We start from the raw sequence: 24,337 nt of genomic DNA on the forward strand, positions 1-24,337 counted from the left end.
TGACCTGTGGTCCCATACTTCAAGTCTTTCCCAGTCATCTTTGATCTGCTTTCCTGTCCCCCGTCACTGACCTGCCCAAAAATAAAACTTAAATATAGACATCGGAGCTGCCACGGGCGTGGACGCCGGTTCATTAAGGATTCTGGGGGTTCATTGTTCCCTAGCGGTCTGGACCTTTCGGGGCCCTCCTGGGTCCTTTGTGGTTGGGATACTAATCAAGGTTCCTGGGTTGGGGTTGATCGATGTGGGGGTGTATATGTGCCTCTTGTGTTAACGTTGTTTTAATTCCACCATTGCTTGCATGTGTTTTTGTGTATGATGTGCTGGTGATGATAAAGGCAGTTCCGGAGCCCTGCGGGGGCCGCAGAACTGGAGTGAACTGATCAACCAGCCAAAGGAACCATTTGGTATTGACCATTATATCAGTGACACATATAGAGGGGAGTCAATGAGAAGCCAGGACAAGGCAAGCCCAGGAAAACCCCAGGATCTCCATGTGCATAAGACAGCTTTTGAAGCCCCATGGGTTGAATGGGATTTGGGCTGTTTTATTCTTTAATGACCTGATCGATTTTACAGAAGCCCATATGTCTCCACAACCTTGGGAGGGAAATTCCAGACCAAAAAGACGCCTCCATGACACTGGCCACCTGTTCAGCCGGTAAAACCCGCAGTATGGTTAGCATCGCACGGTTTTCCCTAAAGGGATCCTAGGTTTGTTTGTTGTGTGTCTTACTTGCTCTCACACACACACACACAAGCACACACACACACACACACACACACACACACACACACACACACACACACACACACACACACATACAAACACACTCACAAACACACACACACCCGAGGCTACAGCAAATACTAAGTGCCAACAGAAATAGGATTTAACAAGACAAAGATACATATGACTGTTGGAATGATTAACCTCATAGGAAAACATGAAAAAAAAAAACATTCAGATATGAGGTCAAACCTCATCTCATCATTCAGCATTTTTTTTATTATTTTTCCCCCAAAAGGGACGAAGAGCTTGCAGCTCAAGGCCTTGCTCAAAAGACCCAGGGCAGCCACGCAGCAGCGAACCGGCGGCTGCCTTCCTCTGTTTGTATTTTTACAGGAGCCCTTTGGTAGCATGGAGGACACCCAGGCTTGTTTAAGAGATCAAGGGGGAGGCTGCAGAGGGAAAGCAGCTCTTGTTGTGAGCTGTTGCACATGTGTCTCTGTGTCTCTCCTGCTCTCTGTGATCCGTCCGAGGTGACGCCATCCACCTCTGTGGATGTCCCCATAGCTCTTCCCGGCAGGAGAAGACATCCTGTAAACAGTTTAGACGTGTGCCTGACTACGGCCTGGCCCAAACAAAAGGCAGAACCACAGGCTTGAATATAAAAATAGAGAGATGAATTGCAGAACTGAACAGGCAGGAAAACCCCTGCAACCTCGTCCACGGGCATTACGAAGGATCTTTTTGGAAAGTCTCACATCCGCATCTAAATCGATGACCTCTTGTTATTGGCACGTCAAAAAATGTAAGCTCTCCAAACCATAACACCTAGCGGTCCAAATGGAATGGGAACATGAGCAAAGTATATCGTCTTTTATGGATGAATATAGTGCACTGCACAATAGCCGTTACATGTTGTATGCACGTGCTTCTGTAACTTGTTATTGTATTATTGCATTTTCGTTGGAAAATGCATGCGGCAACGAAACCATACGTGAACCTCAACATAAACAGCAATGCAAATACTACCACTTAAACTCAATGGCAGTATTCTTTCTATGTACAGTATGTTCAATCATGTGTAACGTGCATCTGTAAAGGATGTCAAAAAGGATACTTTAACCGTCTCCACAAGCAGCCGCCTACTATGATCCACTCCCATTGCAGTATGTGTTATTAATGCAACAAATACAACTGGGTTGGTAGGAGAGGCTGCAGGGGAACAGCCACGGCTCTAACAGCAGAGCAGCTGCATGGCGCTCTGTAGACCTACACTTCCTATTTCATCTCCACATTTGGACGTGACTTTATGAATTATGGAGACGCGTAGGCTCCTTGCCAGGAGCAAGCTGGCACACAAACATCTACGCCGTAATGTGTCGTGTTTCTGCACAACCTATCCATTTTTTTTATAAGGAGAATGTATTCATCAGTATACCACATAGTATATATATTTATATTAAACCCCTATGATGGATGTATCCATGTGTAAAATACACCATATCAATGTATTTATTACACTTACAACATGGCTGGAATAATTATTTAAATGGTGACCCCCAAACCAAGTGAAAAGCCTCCCCTCCCCCCAATAAAGAAACAATGAAACACTGCCACGGTAAACGTAATCCAGACACTGGGGGTGATTGTGTTAAGTATGCTGTTATAGTGTTCTGTACTCTTTTAATGTGTCATTTTCAATTTTACTTACCTGCCCAGGGGCTACAGGCCAAAATGGCACTTTGCTAAAACCTGGTACATTACAACCCTCGTTTCATACAGGGTTTTGATATTCGTACATTGTCCCCGTTCTAACAAAGAAATTGAAACTACTAGTTGTGTCTTGACCTCCCCAAACACCCCTTTTCTTTTCTTTCGGTTAGTGCGTGATCTAAGCCCACCTTCTGTTTCTGCGGTCTGGACGGGGGGGGGGTTATGTAACGACTGCAGAGCCGCAGACACGCCTCTGCCCCAGTGTGGGAGAAGCATAGACAGTGGTTGGAACTATTGCATTGTTAGGCTTTTTGCATGTACAACCTTATTCAAAACAGTACATCTGTAAGACCAAAATCACATCCATGAGATTGGGGACGATGGCCTTTCTGAATCTGTACTGAATAGGTTATTGTGAGGTGAAGGGCACAAAAAAATTAACAAGAGATGGTTCGAGGGGATTTTTTCTTTTGTTTTTCATTTTATTCATAGCAGTTGTGTCCGTTAGTCAATTATTCAATATGGCTACCAAAATAAATTAATTTATACAATACAATTGAAATATTACAATATGAACATTGTATCTACATGGTGAAGAACATTTTGCACACAAAAAATTAGTCAGACAGTTTTAACAATACTTCTCTGAACTTGAAGTCTGTATCACTCTGAAAACATGGTCCATGATGTCCACTCGGTAAGGTAACTACTTTTAAAGAATTAAACACCATTTCATGTTTTGATGTTGTTGTCCCCTCCAGTCAATCCATGTGATTTCCACTTGAGTCCACTGAGGGTCCATGATGCGACCTTCCTTAATCGGTTCCTTCCTTGGCTAATTACTTATTTAGAGGCCAGAGACCCCTCATCCATCAACGACTCAAGACAGTGTTTGTTTACAAAGTCTGTAGCATGGGCGCCATCTAGTGGTACCCGGACACCATCTCACCATGTTGTAACCACGGCACCTATCCCACGGTTTGCCTTTCGAGGGCCCTTTCTCGCAAATCACTCCTAGGCTGAGGGAGAAAAACTTTTTTTTCTATATTACAATAGCGTTTTTAGAATGATGGAACGCCGGTTATGAATGGGTGAAGTATCCTTTTAATCTAAGGGATCGCTTTAGAGGTTTGTTGGTGTTTTTTCAGGATTTTTTTTTTTTTCAGGGCTAGGGTCTTTTTCAGGGGTAGGGTCTTTTTCTGGGGTTGGGGCTCTTTCTGGGGTAGGGTCTTTTTCAGGGATAGCCATTCAACGATGTAGCCCTTGTCTGTTGAAAAAAAAAAGAAGGAAAAACAAAATACAGTATTGAGTTGGACTGTGTATGTTCCTTTTGTTCCAAAAATCAGACATTTGCTTTATTGTGTCACGGTTCCGCCACAGTTGGTTTGGTTATTGCAGATATTTTGGTCCATTGGTGATCGTGACACACACACACACACACACACACACACACACACACACACACACACACACACACACACACACACAGACTACCTGGGAACAGGAGCCTGCACACCCAGGCCTTGACCTTCAGCAGTGCCTGGTCCGTGGTCAGGTCCTCCTTGGCGTGGAAGTATGTGAAGTGAAAGGCCGGCCACCAGTCCCGCCTCGACGCCATGCTGTCACCAACTACGTCCTTCCAGTTGTCCACGTTCCTGCGTGGATCATAGGTGGGCTTAGCCAGCGCTCGTCACCATACGCCCGTTCTCTGGGCTTCAATAGCATTACTTACTACCGATGGAGAGAGCAGTATCGAGGTAAAAACCCATATACATCGGTGACGGCCTTCAGTTAGGGAGAACCAATCCCCTGAACCAGCTTTAAGAAAGACTTTCACGTTGAGTTTTATTATTCAGGGTCAGGGCTGCCCACTCGCAGGTCAACCTAGTTTCAGTTTCAATAAGTGGAGAATAAATGTGACACTTCAATGCTTGTCAGCGGATACCAGGTAACCATATCAGAGAATTAGATCATAGTCAGATATTTATTTAAAACATCACTTTCACAGAGGTCTCATAGTCGGAAACACACACACGTTGAGCTTCGCATTAATTATTGGTGTGCTACTTTTATCTACCAGCGCACAGGTAGTAGACTAAACTAGTGAAGGTAAGTCTTATACCCGTGTCCTAATACATTAAAGGAGCAGACTACTAATGAGTGGCAGGAGTGGTGTGAGTGTCCCCTGTGTTAGTCCCACCTCTCATAGCCTTATGACGTGGCCTCTGTGCAAAGGGTCACTGTAGCATCAGTGTTTAACCTAGAGACTAGAGGTGGTCATCTAATCCAAACCAATGTATAAAGTGGCGATGGGGTTCGAGTCTCCTTTGAGGTCCAAGTAATATGATCACATTCCTCATACGTACTGTTGTTTCAATTTGATGATGGCGGCCTTCAAACTCTTCCATGCGACCAAGTTGATCTTCCAGCAGGCGTAGTCGAGCATAAGTAAAGACACGTCTAACGCCTTTCGAAGGTCCTCCTCTTTTTCTGGTGAAAGCAGAGAGCAACGTAGCAAGTCACAAAGTGCCTTTTACTTTAATACACTTTGACAATCTGAGGATTTTTCACTATAATTAATGCAAATGGCCACAACATTCACTGCGTTTAAATAACACTCAAGAAAATCAAATTATTGGCTTAGTCCGACTATGATTGGATTATTAAAATGCAAGTATACAGCTTAGTTGGACCAAAATCGAATCAAACCTTGTTTCTCATACTTGGATTAAGACCCCTAGATTATTCGATAGTCGCATTAAGCGTGCATGTATACGGTCAATTTGATTGGAATTGGATTTTGCGTTCTGCGCATGCTCGAGATCTTTTCCCGTGGCCATGAGCCGGAAGTATAAGGAGACTCTGTTTGCTAATGCAGGTTTGTTGTCTTTACCTGACCGGAGTAGGAGAGTAAAGTACTCGGCCATCAGCTCATGGCTTGGGACCAGGTCATGCAGAACCTATGATGGTAACAGATACACGCATGTCATTAGAAGTATTCACTACTAATAGTCTTGTTCAGACCATCACATATGCAAGCATTAACGGGTAAAATGGGGTTAGTTTACGTCTGCATGGGTCACAGTTACAAGGTACCACGCAAAAAAAGAGAAGGTAAAAACAGCATTGTTATTAACATGAACCTTTTCAGAAATAATTCATAGGAAAAATGAGATGGATGCACGTGAAAATAAAAGGTTATAGTAATAGGGGAGGGACAAAAGGCTGCTGATGGATTTGATTGGATCATGCAAAAGTGACATGCACTCGCTAGCCAAGTGAAAGTTAGTTTGGTGCAGATTAATAAGACAGATACTGGCCATGTTGTTTCTGCATGTTGCTCTAGAAGTTAACAACTTTAAGCTGAACATAAGTCCAATTTGAGAAGGGGGAAAGCTTTGCTGGTTCAAGTTCCTGCCGATCACCAGTGAATTCAGCTGTATTAATTAATTAGGCAGCAGATTAAACTAAAAAGACATTAAACCTGCTTGTAGAAACTCTGTGGTGTCTGGTGGTGATGGCGTCCATACTATGCTTTCACATTGGTGACAAAACAGATAAATACATTTAAAAAACAATTGATTCTACCTTCAAAACACGCCTCAGCTTCTTCTCCGGAGCGCCTGTCTTCTTCAGGTGGCGGTACAGGTAGACGTGTGCGTTGGGGTTGGGAGGGAAGGACTCGTCGTAGGCGTAGTCCTCCAGAATCTTGGAAATCTCATCGTGCCGCTGGTAGTGCTCCAGCATCTGCCAGGAGAACCCGGAGGAATACAAAATGAACTCAAATGTTAGAATCTTTTGTAAAACATTTATTAAACAAAATGCTATGACAACAGAGATTATACTGCAGTAAAATAATTTCATTAATTATTAGTCATTGGTCCACACAAAGTCTGTTTTACATTGGACGCACGCGTTCCAATCGGAGCAGGGGAGGGCTCGGCTTACCTCGATGTAGCAAAGTATGAAGGGATCCCAGACACCTGGGTTCTTCAAAATCTCCTTCAAGTTCACAGTGGACTTCTTGTAGACGGTCTCCATGTCCAGCGCGGCCATTTCATCCGTACTTAAAGCTGGAGGGAGGAGGACCATATCATTCAAACTTGAACACACAAGCTCTTACTGACGGCCATTAGAATATGCGACCCTCAATTCATCTTACACAGATTCCATGCACACCGCCTTGAACATCAGATATTAAATCACAACAGCCGGTGTGGGTAGAGGTTTTGGAAAACCCATGGAGCCTTATAATTATTGGGACTCCAAACTTTCAAAATCAAATATTCTTGAAATATATCTAGTCAAAAGGGCAAGAGGTGCTTCGTAGTAGTAGAAGTCACGTGTCCTAAAATTGATGTATTTTCGAATGTGTGCAACCATTGGCTTGATCATTTCTTTCAGGTCTATTTTCTAGAGGTATTGTGTTGGATTATTAAACATTTCTATAAAGTTGTTGACTATATCAGCCATACCGTGGCACAGTGTCAGACCGAAATTGAAAAACAAAGTTTTCCTTCGCCTAATCTTACATTTTTACATCATATTTCAACATTGACCAATTTAATATGTCACATTTTTGTAGTCATGACAACCTGTGGAAAGGGGTCTGCGCAACTTTTAAGGGCATAATGTATAACATTTCCCCTTCCCATCATAAGAAGCCTGCCTCAGGAACGGCGGTCAAGCGTGTTCATTCGGCAACATCCAATACCAAAACAATCAAAACATAGCCCCCCTATATTTATACGTTTACCCGTTTTACTAATAAAATCAGGATATCTACAGTGGTAAGGTGCACTCCAAAGCCCATTTCGCATGGTCTTTCGCGGTTCTGCTTGCCTTTCCCATGTGTTCTTCTTACCCGCCGTTGTGGATAAGTTTTTCCTCTTGTGGCACCAGGTGAAGTAGTCCAGTAGGCTGCGGTAGACCTGCACCAGTTTGACCCTCTGAGACTGGCTCTCAGACAGCCTGCCGTGCCTCCAGGTCTCAGCCATCGACAGCTGATGCCTGGCCTTTTCAAGCTGCCCATTTACCATCAGGTGAAAACTGTGCTCCAGGCTAACCTACAGGTACATACAGACACACACGTTGCAAACCTTATAAATAAGCATAAATTCAAACTTGACATTTAAATGCAATATGTATCACAGTCGTGGGCAATGTAAACCTGCACTATTGCTTTTCCAGGTTTTTTTGGGTGGTGGGTGGATTTGAATATTTATTATTCTTCAGACACTTGATGTTTCTAATACAGTTTGAACAATAGCAATGGTTGCAATGACAAGGCTACCAAAGGGCAGATTTTAGGTTACTTACCAAGAGGTAATTATTGAGTCCCAAGAGCTTCATTTGTTCATAGAAGTCGTTGTAATTCTCCATCGTTGCATTCGGAAGATGGTGGAGAATGTCTGTTCCTGTTTTCCAAATGATCTGAAAGAGTCAAACTCTGTTAAAATAGGTCACTTTTAACCAGTCACTTAACCAGTCCATTCTAATGAAAACGTTACCTACCTCTATGTGCTGCTGGGCAACAGACACGTTTGTGTCCTCTATTGCTTGAAAGTAACTGGCCATGTACTGGCCTGCCTTGTGCCAATCATTGTGCAGCATGGCGTTTCTAACTTTCAGAAAACATGTCCTTGTGCTCTGATGAAACCCACTTTCAATGCGATGGTCTACGGAGACAATGCACACAATTATATTGAAATAACTCCCAACATGTTAAGTAATATTAAGGTTTACTGACGTATGGAGAAAATAACAGCTTACCATAAAATGGGGAAACAGCCAAAGGCAGCTTTGATTTATTATTTGATCCATTTGGATAGTTCAAGACCGTGTTCCTATCTCCATCCGAGGTATCATCTGTTATTGGCTGCATTTCTAGGTCGGCCACCGTCTTCGTTTAGATCAGAATCCTATGAAAGGAGCATAGGAAGACACGGGAAGCTTAATTAGCCTTCACTTTAAAATGTGATAATAACAAAGCATAAACGTAAATAAAGTCTTATTATATAAGTCTATATGTATAATATAAGGCTACATGTTAACCTGGTGTTAAGGTTATCGCTAATTTAAAGAATTACAATAGCAACAAAACGTCTGGCCATAAAAATGTGAAACCAACATAACAATGTATTGAAGTCCTGACATACCTTGAATAGTAAACGTCTTCAAATTGTAGTCCGTTTAAATTAAATGTGTTATTAAGATTGACGCATAAATGAGAAATCATATTTAGATCAGTTGGCTACTTTAGTTTCCAATTCTGATATCGCCATGTACACACTGCAGGAACGCATCACCCAGCATGTTTACTGGGCTGCAACCCGGAAGTAAGAGTTGGGAAAGGGGCAGGGCCAAGGGCGGGGCGATACACTCCTCTTCCTCTGTATAGAATTTCTACCTATACTGCCCTCTATTGTACGTTCAACCCATTGCCTGTGTAACATAACTATTTGGGTTTCATTCATTGGTTGGCCTAAGCATAGCTGTATTATGAATGCATAGGGGTTAACCCTAGGGTTCAATCCACTTCTTCAAACGTACCTTTTGAACTGCAGTTTGGATGGTGATGAAACCTTAGTCCTTGGTAAATTCACCCAAACACTCCATATCCAAACTCCTCTGTCAAAACACAGCTGATGTGACATGAATATGTGAATTATGATATACACATTTAATTGAGCTACTGAAGTCAAAGACCGACTTTATTCCGGTTATCTCTTGTCGACGGACTATACCTCGACTACTATGATTGAGAAGATGCAAGTGATAAATTACATACTACATCAAAGAACAAGTAAAACAGGCTACTATACTGTTACGAAGATGAATATCAGGACTACTTTAAGGAAATACTAGAGCTGCTACTACTACTACTACTACTACCAATAACAACCACTATCAGCATCAGCATCATCTTCAACATCATAATAATCATAAAACATCACAATAATGATAGTAACAGTTCATGGATAGTGTAGCAGCCTGGTGTTGTCATATAGCATTTATAAGCGCAGTTTATTCCCTACATCTAATGACTACCCACTAAGCTGCATACTTCTATTTTAAATCGTGGATGATGCATATATGCATTTAATATCGTTACGCTTTCAAAGTGTATTCAAATACAACCGTGTGCTGTTGTTCATCCTGTGGAATTCCAGCACTTCAGACAAATGCTTTAAAGCGGTAGTAGACTTTTAAATATTTATTATTTCCTTTTTTATTTTTTGCATTCAGAAGATCAGGATTTTTTTTTGTTGAACTTCTGTGTCCACGTCTGAGTGGGTTGGTTGACCCTAAGCTTATACTAGAAACTTCTCCGAATCGAATCGGAGTCTTATGGAGTAGTAGAGGAATACCCCGCAGCCGGATCTGCTGACGTGTCGGCCTCTGGTTCCTCAGAGAAGAGGAGAGATCAGGCGGCACCCGGTTAATACACTGCCACCATGGCAGCTGCGCTCTTCTACCAAAAATGCGTGTTATTACTCATATTTTATTTTGGATCAATTACCGCTTTGGATAGAAGATTTTCCGACCTCAAAATATGTGCAGACAAGGAGTGCAGTAGTAAGTTCCTTGTTTGTTGTTGCCTCACTGTGACTTTTGGTATGCCTCCATCCGCTCACATTGATTTCAGCTAGCTTTAAACTGCGTCTTATCTTTGACCTGTTGCGAGTCGATAATTGCGAACTGAATCCCCCCATAAAGTTGCAATTACGATTCTTATCTGCTGCACATTGACACGGGGAGCAAGATAACATCCCTCAAAGTACACGTTCAGGCGGCCCGTGTGTTGGCTGTTTGCCTGGCAGTCCTGGCCTGGCTTGCTACGGTTGTTGGTATTAGCCAAGGCTAGCAGCTAATAAGCTATCCCCCGGCATTAGCCCACGTACACACTGATGTTGACATCAGTGTTTCTCATGTTCATTGCAATGCCAGACGTGAGCAAACAAACCAATTTAAGCAGGAAAATCTGTACTTATGTAATTAATATATATATATATATATATATATGGGGTTGCCTCGTTTCAAAAGTATCGAGGGGTTGCTTCGGTCCAAAAGTATTGAGAAGTGATAGTGAAACGCCAAAGCACTGAGGAATTATTAAAGAATGAATGTAATATTTATCTGTAATGTTAATTCCCATACACAAAATGACTTAGTTGGAGCAATTGCAACAACATCAATAAAAAGGCAATGACAAACCTGACGATCACTTACAGTTACCTTCACCGAAAACATATGATCCTAGCACCAACAACACAATCATGATGATTACAATGTACATTATTAAAGAACATTTAATGTAGCAATTCTAATACACCTTCCAGTGTCTGGACACAATATTTATTGTACGTACAATTTAGACTTGTTTGTAATTTTTCTGTTTTGTGTCCTTACAGTGCTCCTTGTACGGGGGAAGATGATTGATGATTTCTCAGGACCTGATTGTCGATTCCTGTCTGCCAAGAAATCTGAAAATGTATATGTGTACTACAAATTAGGTGGCAAGAGAACAGACATGTGGGCGGGAAGTGTAAGTAAAGTGTTGTTAATATCTAATCCTTACTGTGGAATGACATTGTAGTAGGAGTGTATGGTCATAACCATTAACATGATTTTTCCTTATTTGTCAATAGGTTGGGCGTCAATTTGGCTACTTCCCAGAGCACCTAATCGAAGTTAACTATGTCTATACTGAAACTAAAATAGTACTTCCAACAGAGGTATGAAATCTAACGTTTGCATGATGCATCTAGGGCTTTGCCATTCTGTTATTTGGCTGGAATGCAAATATTTTAATTTGTAGCGTTTCTTCATTCTGTAACCGTCTTGGTGCAGAAAATAAAAAGTGACCTAAAAAATGCTAATGAATAATTGTACTTTTCTTATTTCCTTCAGGAAACAGATTTTGTCTGCTTTGACACAGGATTTAATGGTCATGATGACTATGACATAGATTCATTGTTAGGCTACTATTCCAAAAAGAAGGATGGTGACAGCGAGGACACAGTCGACCCGACTGAAACTGCAGACGGTGCAGAAATACCATCAGAACCAACGGATAGGCCAACTGAAATTGTGTCTATGGACAATGATGATATTTATGACGGCGATGGAGGCGATGATGATGATGATGATGAGGAGGAAGAGGATGGCGGGGGTCATGATGCCTCTCATCACATAGATGGGGTCCCAGAGGAGCCAAGTGCTGACGCTCTGCCTGCAGGGACAACAGAGCCGGCCAGACAAGAAGCTGAAGAGCAGGAGCCAGGGGCTGCATCTGATGTGACCCAGACCCACACGGACCTCTCAGCCACTCATGAGAACCACTCTACTGCTCATGAGCCACCAACTGCTGGAGATTCCACTCAGGAAACCCCTGAATTGGACCAACGTGAAACCGATGGGGGGGACCCAGATGATCTCCCGGTTGAACCAGTCCCTCCAGAGGATCATTCTACTGCAGGTGGACCTACATCCACCGATGCCAGTGATAATGAGGAGACTGGCATGGCTAGCCCTCATGATGAGACCATGGTTAAACCAGTCCCTGAAAAAGATCCTGAGGCGGGAGTTGGATCTGCCTCCCTATTGACAAAGAGTGTCCCAGAATTAAGAATGACATCCAAAACACCAGACGAAGATACCACCGATGATGATGAAGAGGAGGAGGATGCCAGTGATGTCATCTCTTTTGATGAGGCAAAGAGCGAAGAGCCAATCAAAGATTTGGAGAATGAGATGATTAGGCCACGTGTTCCTGGAAGTGGCCATCCTAATGAGGGTCCCAGTGAAATGCACAAAGCTGCAAATAATAATGATGATGAGGATGAGGAGGAAGAAGATGATGACGATGATGAGGACATACCCATGACTAAAAACAGCTGGTCTTCACTTGGTGACACTGTTTTTGCAATGGTCAGTGGCGGTAGAAGGACGGCAGAGGTTTCGACTTCAGAAGACGTCATGGACAAAGAAGAAGAAATGACCCCAGAAAAACGTCTAGCCCAAGACGATGTAGACATCAACGCGCCGCCCGCCAAAGAGCCACCATACGACCATCAAGCTGACGAAGATACTCTTATATTTCTGGAGGCAGACACAGAAGACATAGACCATGATGCTGTGCCTCTGGTGTTTAATCACCAAAGAAGCGAGGAGGAAAAACACGGTGTGGTCGAGCACACAACCGACCAGGAGCTTGAGCCCACTGACGAGCAGGCGACACAAGAGAATCCACAGGTGTTCTCCACTGCAGAAGGTCCCAACACAAGAGATCTCCCTGCCGAACCTTCATCTCACCTGTTGGACGCTGAGGCACCCAACGAGCCCAAGGTGTCAGGAAATCCTGATCTGGGTGAAGAAAACAATGAAGAGGACGACAATGAAGACGCTTATGATGATGATGATGCAGGGCAGGCCAAGGACATGTCAGTGCACGCTGGGGAAGGAACCAGGGATTTAAAAGAAGAGGAAACATTGACCCGCCGTGAAGAGGGGTATGTAATGGACAATGAGAACGACACAGATACGCCTGACGGGGATGACAGCTTATTGAGGCAGGATTCTGAAAACTCTGTGAAAGAGCTGGAAAACAATGCAACTCAAGAAACGGAGAATAACGAGGACCTACACACAGACGAGGAGCTGCCATCAAAAGAATATGACATGCAGGAGGAGGAGATGGAACGGGGTGAATTACTCGAAGACGAAAACGCCCTTTCACACTCCGAGCCCAGCGAAGAAACATACGAACCCTCGACAGGGAGCGACGCGCCCACGACACCGGAGCCGGAATACGGTGACGACGTGCTGAGGCTGACCCTCATGCGTGCCCATTTCAAGGACGAGGACATGCAGCGCATGCGGAAGTTCCTCAGCCTCAGTGACCTCCTCAAGGCCGAGGCCCTATTCGCCGACCTCGACCTGGAGCTGCAGGCGGCGCGCCTCAACGACATTTCCCCCGCCGAGGACATCGAGAAGTCTCTGGACGCCATCCTGGAGGCCTCGGAGAACGCCATCCTGGATGAGATCGAGAAGATGCTGGACAGCAGGGACCTGAAGCCGTATGACGCCAAGCACGTGGAGGAGGGGGTCCTGTTCGACGAGGAGGCTAAACTGCTGGACGAGTTTCAGGAGCTCGTGTTCAAACTGCGGCAGAAGTACTCTGCGGCCAGCGACAGCACACCTCTGACGGCTAATGGAGAACCAGTGCCTCGCCAAGGTGTGTTTTTATTATCCCCTAAAGGGTTTCATGTGGTTCTTATTTTACATTTTAACCATATCTTGGTTTGAAACAGAACAGCAAACCAAAATACTATGTACCTTTTGCATCGCTGAACCCACTTCAGCATATACCATGACAACCTCAATGAGAATGCCGTTTCTCTGTGATGTAGCTCATCCAAAACTATAGCACGCAGGTGTATCGAACATTTTAGCATGGAGATGTGTGTCGCATTCCTGACAAAAACGCTATCACAATATCTTTTCCGTGATTTACATTGTTTCCAAAGCTGACTACACATCACACAACCCAGAAGTCCGAGCAGAGATCCTCCCACCCGTCGTCCGGGCCGAGGAAGACGATGGTCCCACCGAGGAGAACAATGGCAGCGTTGTGGTCCCCGACGTGACAGAGAAGCAGCCAGAAAGTGATGCAGAGCAGGGGGCGTTCGACGAGGCCCACCAAGGCACTGACCTCAGTGTGGGGGCAGACGGGGGACACTTCAACAGGAACGAAGACAATCAACCCAGTTACGGTGGGGCGGAAGAAATGCAGAAGATCCCACCAGCTGTCCTGGAGAAGCCCTTTGACCTGGGACTCAGCGTGGAGTTGAAGAGCTCCTCAGGTGGGCAGCTTGTTGATCCGTCGGGCGGTGTTGGTTGAACACTCATTGCGCACACAGTTCAGTTTACACAGGGGGAACACGAGAGCGCGTCTTGACTGTGAGTCAAAAGCTTCTCGATTGCCGTCTTAAAATAGAGTTGTATCTTCTTGCTTAAGCTCAGGTGGTTTAACTTGGCCCCCTGCATATACAAATGATGCCCCCTAACCATAGCCTTCTCATTATGCAAGTCTATCTCCCAAGTAAGAAGAGTTCAACATTTATGTTTGTCTTTTTCCCACATTTAAGGACATTGCGTTAGCTTCTGAAGGCCTACACAGTTTGAGAAACAGTGATAATCCATGGTTTGAAATTTATTTTAACTGGTGTTTATTTTTATTAACATTCAGGTTCTCTGGACACAGTGACGCCAGTGGGGGATTTACAAGAAGAAGGAGGAGAAGAAGAAGAAATAATGGGTTTATTCTCAAGTGGACTGTTTTACAGTGGTTGTCTTCTTTCCATGATGAAGACAAGTGTGACCCATTGGGTGATCGTGGTGAGTTTGAAAAAAAGCTTGAATCTAGACCCTTATAGAACCATGTAAGGATTCTCTTGATGACCATGGGACAGGTCAACCTTAAATCATATTGATTTGCACAGTGGGAATATGGTTTAATTTATATGTAAGCTATTATCTTATTAAATGTCCCTCTATATATTATTTTGGTGAATCCGACCATTTACTTTTTAATGTAGGATATTTTAAAGACAAATCAAACATCTTCGGTTATGATTATACCTCTGGTATGTGTTAATGATGTGTTATTCTACAGTTATTGAGGTTCAGCCCAGGATTTACAGTTGTACACCTCCAAAAGCAATTCTGCATGTTTTATCCAACAGAATGATACTCAGAACATGTGCTCAATTGGCCCACTAGGGGTCTCTAGCACGGCGTTTCTGGAGGCATTGTGTACTGCCTCTGTCCTCCCCCTCTGTTGACGTGTTGGGTAGCGTAGGGCTGAAGTTCAACTCACAACCGGCTGTTATCCGGCTAGCACAGCATATGTATCTTAAGTGGTTATGGTTCAAATAATCTGACGTTTGAAGTAGCGTTGTTAAATCGCTGTGTGGCCCTAGAGCAGTGTGCCTGTCCTCAATTTGCGTCTTCCTATACCTTCAAAGCGAAAGTAGCGTTTTCTGTCAGGTTTTTTTTTTACTAACCGTGTTAGCTTAATCAGCTGGTCAGCCCTGTTTTCTGTTTACCGCGGATGGGGTTTCGTGGATCGCTTTACGAACACCGCCGACCTCCAAATATCGGGATCAATTAGTCTTCATGACGTTTACCATGTATACAACCCTGCAGGTGGTGGTTGAGGTTGATGGTCGTTGGGTTTAACGATACATTGCTTCAAAGTAGGGCGGTAGGAGGCTCGTGGTAGCTGCCTGCTGACAGATAGCGCGCGTTGCCTTAGTCCGGGAGTGCTTTCTGGGTTAATGCCATAAAACATGGAGAGTGATTTATCTCGCCCTGTGATCAAATTTGATCAACTATACCTGTTTTTCATAAAGGAGCTACAGCATGTAAGTAGACAACATTTAGTCGGGTCTCTTTCCAAAATAACAAATGACAAACGATTACCCTGACAAGATTACGATATCTGAGCCCTGTGCTATAGTAGTGTTGGCCTTTAATTGAACAAATGAACAATTTCCAAACGGTAAAACTTGAGATGGTTGTGTATATAGGGCAAAACTGTAACCATGCACTTGACTATAATCCAGGCAACACAATGTATTCGTAAAATATAGGCCCTAATCTATGATTATTTCTCAATCTGGAATGTTTGATCTATCGACATCATGCTTGGCTCAAAGGTTTATCTGGCCGTGCTGCTGGCCAGAGCTCATTGCATTCCAGTATGATCCTTCGATTGCCCTTTTTTTTAAAGCCTTGACTAGCTGCCAGCTTTTGATTCTTATTTAATGTTTCATTAACCATTTGCAATATCCCACTGGTAGCAGCGTAGTGGTGTAGCATTGTCTTTGATGTGAAAAGGATGTATTCTGCCACTATTGTTGCATGTAAATCATTGGTCAATTCATATATACGATCAGGTTGTTGTCTGTGTAGTTCATAAGGTTTCCATCTGAAAGGGATTGATACTGCCTGAGGTTGTAAATAATGAATGATATCGGATACACATTTAACAAGTCCTGGACTGGGTCACTCTTAAAACAGTCCGTGCGTCGGAGGCTATGGTAATACTAGTGTGTCATTTAGATAAAATCCCGCGCCACCCTCTCCATCTTCTCTGCCAACATTGTGTTCCTGACCCCGTGTCTGCGTGTGTTTGCCTCTGCGTATACCCAGGTGATCTCCCTTCTGCCAGAAGAATGGCGACCGGGGGACACCCTGCTCGGCTGTCCTTGGCGAGCCGTTATTGTCACGGCCCTGGTCGGGGTCTTCACCATCGTGGTCTTCATATGGAATACCATTCTGGCTGTAAGCGTTGTGACACTAGCATTATTAACACACACACTTCTGAACTCTCATACAAGTTTAAAAGGTTGTGTTGCTTTTGCGATTATTCTACGATTGTATTAACTCGTAATCTTTGAATGTATCCCTTTTTTTAAGGTCAAAAAGAAGGAGTATCTTGGTAAGTCTTAACAATAAATTGACTTATCTGCATGATCTGAAAAGATGATTACATTTGTAATTGAATCAATCATGTGTTCTGAGTGTTTTTCGTTGTGTTTTGTAAAGTGACTGACAAGTGGCTTAAAGACCAAATAACATCGCTCAAAAAAGGAAAAGAAGATGCGGTTTTAAAGGTGTCAGAGCTCCAGCAAATGGTAAGTCCGGTATCCAGGTGAATCAATGACCTATAATATGACCTATATTTATATTCTCTCATTGGGATCATTAGAACAACATGTTGATCCCTCTCTTTGAAATGCCTCTGTTCACAGATTCAGGATTTACACGAAAAAAAGAAACAATCTGAAGAAAGCGTTTGTCATGCCCAGAGAAAGAATAAGGAGCTAGAGGTGAGCTACATATGTTATCTATAGATATCGATTTGATGGTAACCTACCAAGACTGCTGTTGGACTTCTCTCTGTATTGAGTAGCCTAATTTAGTCTTCTTAATGTGGCTTTAAATTAAGAGAGACGGGTTATGTAATCTTGATGATGATGAACATGGCTTTTTCTGCTTACAGCGGAAACTGGGAAAGTCAGAAAAACAAACTAAGCGATTCGAAGAGGAAGTCCGATCCCACTCAGCGCTTTTTGACGAGCAGAAGGCAAACAATCAGAGGGACAACGCCAAAGTACATCTCATCTCCTACCTTTTTCTTAAGTGTGAATTCTCATTGGTTTGTCGTCCCCCCCCCCCCCCCCCTTTGCCTTAATAGCCCTGTGCTTCTGTTTTCATGTAACAGATCGAACAGTTGATGAAGGCCAACGAGCAGCTGCAGCTCAGCCGGAAGAAGAGCAAGCAAGCTTACGAGCAGGTATGTGCTGTTCACCCTCACTGATGTCGGGCCGTGTTTAGGTGGCGCTTTAAGTGACCGGCCTGCTGTGTCTTCCCACAGGCCACCGTGTTCCTGGATGAGGCCAAGCTGCACGAGAATGCACGAAGAGTCCAGCAGAAATGTCTAGAGAGGGATTATGCAGTGCTGAAGGAACAAAACAATGAGGTAAGAGGAAATTAAACTTGATGTCTGTGGGGCTGCAATTCTGCAATTGATTTTGATGCATTCATTTTTCCAAGAATAACTTAGTTTGACTTGATGTTTCCCACAGCTCAAGGCATCCATGAAAGGCTGGGAGGAAAAACACGAGGACCTGAGCAAGCGGATCAAGCTCTACCAAAAGTCCCAGAAGGAGCTTGAAGACTTGGTCACCCTCAAAGATCACAATGTGGAGGTCCGCCCTGACCACTGTCCACTGTCCACTGTTGCTACACCCACGGCCCTTGGTTTTAATAATCACATTCATCTTCGCCTTGCCTTATCATGTGTGTGCGTCGGAGTAGGTCTACATCTTTGTGTTTTATTCCATCAGGTACTGTCTAATCTTCTGGGTGACCTGGATGCTTTTGATTGCCAAAAAGGGGACACACAAGTGCTAGCCAACGGCGAGCTACCAAACGGTGAGCCATGTTCGGTGTGTGCGTACAGGCCTTCAGTTCGGTGTGTGTGTGTGTGTGTGTACAGGCCTTTACGTTCTGAGAGCTGGTGTTTGAACCTATTGGAATGTTGACTTTCATTTCCCCATCTTCTTGACAGATAAGAAAACGATGATAAAAAACAGGATCAAGCAGATGACGGACGTTTCACTGGTAAAGTACCTTAACTATTGGCTTGGATTAAGACTATTAACTATTGGCTTGGATGTTTTTTCCTTATGGGTTAAATTTGCTCCTCGACGAGGCGGAGAAACAACAAAATAATGTGCTGCAATAATAATAATCGTAATTGTCAAAGAATATCAAATGATTAATTAACTATTAACTATTAATTAACTATATTGAATTCTCAATTATATTCAAAATGCCCCTCATCAACTTTTCAGTTAGTGAGTTATTTATCATTAAGCTCTGTCTAAGGGGTTATGTCTGGTTTCTGCAGGTCCAGACCACTCTGTTTGTGGTTGAAGAGGAGCGGAACGGTTTCATGGCCAAATTCCTCAATGAGGAAAAGACTAGGAAGGTGCTTGAAGGTATGCCAATCACATTTTAAACTATTGAGTTCAGGGCAATTCTCTACCACAATTTGTGTGTGTGTGTGTGTGTGTGTGCGTGTGCGTGTGCGTGTGCGTGTGCGCGCGTGTTTCATATGGTTAAGGTCTTTCAAATACTAGGGATATTCCACAATGAGTTGATGGTAATGCTGTGCACAGGACTATTCCTGAGGTGGTTGGGGCTCAAACATTATAATTGACTGGCGCCTACTGTGCTCCCCTGCAGAGCAACACCAGGAGCTGGAGCACTCCATCGCCACCATAAAGAGCGAGAAGAGCCACATTGAAAATCAGTACAAGATCCTCGAGCAGAAGAATGAGATCTTGACCGAGATGTACCAGCAGAAGCAGAATGCTTTGCAGCAGTAAGTCACCTTCGTAAACACCTCCCTACCCTTGTGTCACTTATCCCCCTCATGGTTGAAGGGAAAGCCTTGGACCTTTTCCTTCCTGGTCTTGCGATCTGATGCTTGGATCAGGTTGGAGGTGTTTCTATTGCTGCAATTATTTTTTGGGGGAAAACGATGACTTCTGCAATATCTGCACTTATCTTCAGTTAACCACAAAATCAGAGCATAGCTCGACGCGTAGCTGTTACTGCTTGTGCTGTATTCCAACTCGAGCGCTGTCAGGACATATAATCGCCATCGTCCCCACCCCCCCCCACTCATCCCTGCCACCTCAAACGCGCATCCCCTGAGGCATGCGGCCGCCGCAGTCAGTGTCGACCCGTCCCTTTTCCATAAACCGACGAGACGCAATGTGCCCGTTCACGTTTGCCCGCGCCCTGCCCAGGAAGCTGACCAAAGAGGAGATGGAGCGGCGCAACAAGGAGACCCTGCTGTCCACGGTCGGCGGCAAGACCCTGGAGGCCGAGTCCCAGGTGAAGCTGCTGCGGCAGCGCATCAGCGAGATGGAGGATCAGATGAAGAAGGCCGAGGTGGCCTACAAGGAACAGGTACGCCGCCGTCCGGCCCCCTCCGGCGCGGGCCGCCGCCGCCCTGATCGCTGTGCTCCCGAGTCGGTGTTGGTTGTGACCGCCGTTGTTTTCTGTTTTCTTTTTGTCTTTCTGACAGATTAAAGAGCAGGAGAATAAGACTCATTCAAATTGGGTACGTTGGAATATGATGTCCTGTTCTGCTTTCATTTTGATGGGATTGTTTATTTTCCAGAGGATTTGTTTTGTGTGAATCTACTTCAATCACCCTTTACGATGCCGTCTGTTCCTCTCGTGTCCAGATGAGCGCGCGGACGGCTGAGCGAGCGGTGAACCAGGAGAAGATTGAGACGTCGAGGCTGCGGGACAAGTGAGCGTCTTATCCACACGTGCGCTCTGGCCCGATGGGTCTGCTCGATTTAAACCTCGGCGCTGTTATCTGCGTTTGAATAGCATTTGTTCAAATCTCCCACGTGTCTCTTTGTTCCTTCTTACCTCCTACCAGGCTGGGTCTGCTGTCGTCCCAGCTCAACGAGTACCGCGCCCACCTGTTCCAGCCCAACCCGGGACGCGTTGGGGCCCGCCCAGGTAAAGTCCCCCGTCACTTCTCCCTGTAGAATAGGAACCCGGGTGGCAGGGCGGTGGAGCCACAGCACCCCAGGACACCCGATGATTAGTCCCCCTGTTGTCCCTGCCCGCCTGCGTCACCTCCAAACAAAAGTGGACGTTCCCCTTCTGTTAACTGTGTGCTTTTAAATTGAACTCCCAATTTGCTCTGATTGCTCTGACCAAAGGGAAACATTCATTGATTTTTGTGGCAAATTTGACTTTGTATGGAATGGTCTATTCCCCCATCACACTCAACCGTACCCCCGTTGTTTCCATGGCGCAAGCTCAAACGAGCCGTTTGAACAAAAAGGCAGTAATTTGCCCCCCTGCTTTTTCCCTTGTGTGTTTCTAATTGAACGGCAGCAGCGGGGGACTCCTACGGGCCCTCTCCTGTCAGCGGCGGGGCCCCATCCCCCCCCACCAGGATGGAGGATCCCCGGCGGGCCCCTTCTGCCCCACTGGGGGACAGGAGGATCGATCGCTACGGTCAGTCCCAGCCCTGAGCCCTTCTTTGTGGTTTCATTGGACCATAGATTCTGGCACGTTTCGTTAGTGGAGAGTAAAGGTGCTGCTGGGTAATGCCTTTGGTGCTCACGCGCGGCATTCAAACATTGCTATCAATTGTTGCAATGTCCTCTCAATGCAGGTAGACAAAATACAGTGGGTTGCATCTCCTGTAACTGCCTTCCTACTTTCTATGGGTCCATGTATCTGATCTCATGTTATCTTCGTGGTTCTTCTCCCAGGTCCCCGGCCTCCGTCTGACCCGCAGGGCCGTTACCATGACAACAAACACGGCCCTCGAATGGGTACGTCAGTTTGCAGGAGCCATTCTTGATAGAGGGACTGGAACGGTTTTTGATTTCAACTTTCAACTTTGGTTCATTTATTGTCATTCGTTGGACTCTTTCAGACATGTTGGGCCCTCGGACCTCGTCTCCGGCCACCAGGGACGACTCGGTGAGCGCCTTCTCTCTGGCTCTCTGGAACCAACCCCTTATTATTCATCCACCTGTGACCCCTGTGCCTCTTATGTCGTCTGTAATGCACTTTGCTGGGCCCTGAATTCATGCCCACCTATGTATGTCTGAAAGCAGACTGTAGATTCTGAGCCCCTGGCTGAGGTCTGTGATGAGGAGCCAGAGCCAGTGAGTATGAAGGCAGCTGAAGACCAGGTGTGGAGACGACCTAACACTGGATAGACCTCGCTCTGGTTGTTTTGCTCAAGCTGACTTTGGGAAGGAGACCGAGTGTTTCCGCTTCTTCTAATCAGTGGGCTGGATTTGTGATTCTTTTTGTGGTTCTCACAGCATTGCAGGAATGTTACCTCAATGTACTGCGGTTGTGTTGCAGAGTAAAGGTGCTTGTGTGTGTTTGTGCGTGGTTTTGAGGCTTGATTTTTGCTCTGGAAAATGCTGGTGTATGACTACTGGTACTGAGTGGGTAACCCTGGGCTCACACACTACTACTACTACTACTACTACTACTACTACTACTACTACTACTACTACTGATACTTCCTCTGGGCTGCGGTTCTGTCTTGACTCATCCCCCGTGTGACTTAACATCACAACTTTACAAGACCCCCACTGACCCCAGCTCTGTGTCCCCCAGGGCCCCGGCTCCTTCTCCTCCTCCGCCATCATGGACTCCCCGCCCTCCAACCCGTCCCGGGGGTCCCCCCACGACGTGCACTACGACGGCCCCCCCCTGCCCCCGGGCCTGTACCGGCCCCCGCCGCTCGGCCCCATGTACCCCCCGCTCCCCGGGATGATGGGCCCCCGCGGCCCGCCCCCTCCCCCTCTCCACTTCCGGCCACCGCCGCCGGGGGCCAACGGTGGCCCCCCGCCGCCGGGGTACATGGGAGGGGAGTACGGCCCCCGCCCGCCCAACGGGCACGCCTTCATCCCCCGGCCGGAGCCCAGGGGCCCGCCGCCGCCCCACATGCGGCCTCAGCTGCCGCCACCACATTACGGACCACACGGTAAAGGGGGCCGGGGGCGGGACTAGGCCCTAGGGCTGAGCCCTCATAGGTCGACTCATCGGTCGGCGGGCTCTTGGTCGGCTCAGGTTTAGCGTTGGTCGGGTGGTTGTTTTTTTTTGTTGGAAGCACGTGCTTTCCTTGTTTTATAGTCTGCCAAGGTTTCATCGCTGTTGAAATTAAAAGTTAGCTGGCTAACATTTGAATGTTGTGATCAAATGTTAGCCAGCTAACACCAAGTTTGGCTTGTTTTATAGTGCTGAAATAGTACCAGTAGATCTCACTTGCCATGCATGCATGTAGCAGTTTGTCCTTTGAGCTTTGCATCACTCCTTCACCCCACTGAATCAAACCGTTGGGTCCATCCCCACACCAGGCCTCCGCGGACCACTGGGACCGCAGCCACCCTTCTCCCCTGACATGCGCTACTCGGGACCACCCGGACCCGGGTACCCTCCCGGACAGGCCTACCCACCTGCTCCAGGAGGCGTCCCGCCTCACCAACCACCACACGGAGACGGCTACGCGCACGCACCCCCGCCAGACACCCAGCGGCCCCCCTCTGCGGCGGCGGCGGCCGGCCCTGGACAGGGTCGGCAGGACGCGAGGCGGGACGCGGCCCCCCAGGACTCTGTGAACTCCATGACCAGTATGGCCGAGCCTTGACCACCAAACCCATTGCCTACCGACAGACAGCAAGAGGAATACCCACATTGACCACTATAATCAAGGATGCTGTCTGTATTTCTGATTTATTTTCCTACTTCAATTCATTTAATTATGAAGAGAAAAAAACTGCATTGAAAATAATTATATTATTAAAAACATATTTGCATTTCAATATCAAATCAATCGTGTTGCGGGAAATTGTATGATTATGGAAGAGGATTGCTACATGTAAGAATGCTTATTGTGCAATAATATTTCTATTCAATGACTGAACTTTTTGTTTTAGCAAATAGCGTTTTTTAAGAGGGGAAACTTTTTATGTTTTCATGTCATTTCCTGTGGAAATAGTTAAGGAAAATATGGGGCAGGGCGTTTTAGAAAAAACGGTGCGAGGAAATGTGTAATTTGACGGCCAGATGTATAACTTATTTTAGTATGATCTTAGAAATGTTATTAATAAACAGTGCAAAATCCTCCATAAGCTTTTCTTTGGTTATACACGTTGAACATGAAAGTGCTTAATTTCTTTCTGAATGCCTTGGATCTATTTGCATTCTCTTAGGAATGCGTTGTGGCAGTTACTAATACATTGTAAGATCTCTCTTGATGTTGAAGCATCTTAAAGTATTTTGCAAATCCCTCCGAGCTAAATTGCCTCAAGGAAACATTTAGTGTTGGTTTTTTAAAGATTCTTTAAAGATTTAAGACTTTCTAGGAATAAAATAAAATTTTCTCTGTAGATTATTTGGTGACTTTCTAATTTATATAGCTAAAGTTACGAGAAGTTACAGGGATGCAGGAGTCCGTAATTCGGCCCCATTTCAAACGGCACAGGGTGGGAGAGCATTCTTTTCAAATACCTCAAAGCCAGTTGATGTTTTTCTCACAGCTTTTCATTCTTTCAAAATGAAGCAATTCAGACTAGATGGCATTGACGAGTATGAACAATCAGGAATAACTATTAAACCATTTCAATGTTACATCCAGTACATATAAACCTAAAAGTTATGCATCCTGAGGTTAAGTCAGTCAATAAATACTAAAAAAAGTATCTCGAAGCACATCTTTGGTAAAGATACACCTATACCTACACATAGCCA

General features: G+C 45.2%; 2 protein-coding genes across 5 annotated transcripts; one reads left to right on the forward strand and one right to left on the reverse strand.

The window, feature by feature from the left end:
• Positions 1–2,971: 2,971 nt before the first annotated feature.
• Positions 2,972–8,743, reverse strand: taf1a (TATA box binding protein (TBP)-associated factor, RNA polymerase I, A). Its single transcript, XM_079753134.1, has 11 exons — positions 8,602–8,743; positions 8,216–8,364; positions 7,958–8,121; positions 7,763–7,876; positions 7,308–7,509; positions 6,392–6,516; positions 6,032–6,190; positions 5,337–5,403; positions 4,810–4,933; positions 3,938–4,098; positions 2,972–3,710 (listed from the first exon to the last, which is right to left on the reverse strand). The coding sequence occupies exons 2-11, from the start codon at positions 8,325–8,327 to the stop codon at positions 3,553–3,555; spliced, it is 1,386 nt and encodes a 461-aa protein (XP_079609260.1). The 5' UTR covers positions 8,328–8,364; positions 8,602–8,743; the 3' UTR covers positions 2,972–3,552.
• A 1,130-nt stretch (positions 8,744–9,873) lies between these two features.
• Positions 9,874–23,718, forward strand: mia3 (MIA SH3 domain ER export factor 3). 4 transcript variants are annotated; one of them, XM_079753124.1, is made up of 28 exons: positions 9,874–10,021; positions 10,858–10,991; positions 11,095–11,181; positions 11,357–13,682; positions 13,975–14,310; positions 14,697–14,845; positions 16,664–16,795; positions 16,931–16,952; positions 17,060–17,148; positions 17,266–17,343; positions 17,517–17,627; positions 17,739–17,810; positions 17,892–17,996; positions 18,103–18,225; positions 18,364–18,451; positions 18,588–18,640; positions 18,930–19,020; positions 19,268–19,406; positions 19,837–19,999; positions 20,118–20,153; positions 20,281–20,348; positions 20,484–20,566; positions 20,951–21,073; positions 21,334–21,396; positions 21,501–21,547; positions 21,685–21,762; positions 22,202–22,571; positions 22,945–23,718. In XM_079753124.1, exons 1-28 carry the CDS (start codon positions 9,901–9,903, stop codon positions 23,232–23,234), a joined length of 5,577 nt encoding a protein of 1,858 aa, XP_079609250.1. In that variant the 5' UTR covers positions 9,874–9,900; the 3' UTR covers positions 23,235–23,718. The 4 variants fall into 4 exon arrangements, with proteins under 4 accessions (XP_079609250.1, XP_079609252.1, XP_079609251.1 ...); XM_079753126.1 differs by having other exon boundaries at positions 21,685–21,735; XM_079753125.1 differs by having other exon boundaries at positions 20,954–21,073.
• Positions 23,719–24,337: the final 619 nt, after the last annotated feature.

This window comes from Pollachius pollachius, assembly GCF_949987615.1.
Source record: "Pollachius pollachius genome assembly, chromosome: 16".
NCBI lineage: Eukaryota > Metazoa > Chordata > Actinopteri > Gadiformes > Gadidae > Pollachius > Pollachius pollachius.

Excerpts from the sequence above, each read along its gene's own strand:
- taf1a (XM_079753134.1), bottom strand. The coding sequence starts at position 8,327 with ATGCAGCCAATAACAGATGATACCTCGGATGGAGATAGGAACACGGTC. Across the intron at positions 6,517-7,307 it reads AAACTTATCCACAACGGCGG|CTTTAAGTACGGATGAAATG; the intron begins GTAAGAAGAACA and ends TCCTCCCTCCAG. Across the intron at positions 3,711-3,937 it reads GTGCAGGCTCCTGTTCCCAG|ACAAGGGCTACATCGTTGAA; the intron begins GTAGTCTGTGTG and ends TTTTTTCAACAG.
- mia3 (XM_079753124.1), top strand. The coding sequence starts at position 9,901 with ATGGCAGCTGCGCTCTTCTACCAAAAATGCGTGTTATTACTCATATTT. Across the intron at positions 17,628-17,738 it reads ATCAGAGGGACAACGCCAAA|ATCGAACAGTTGATGAAGGC; the intron begins GTACATCTCATC and ends TTCATGTAACAG. Across the intron at positions 19,407-19,836 it reads AAGCAGAATGCTTTGCAGCA|GAAGCTGACCAAAGAGGAGA; the intron begins GTAAGTCACCTT and ends CGCCCTGCCCAG.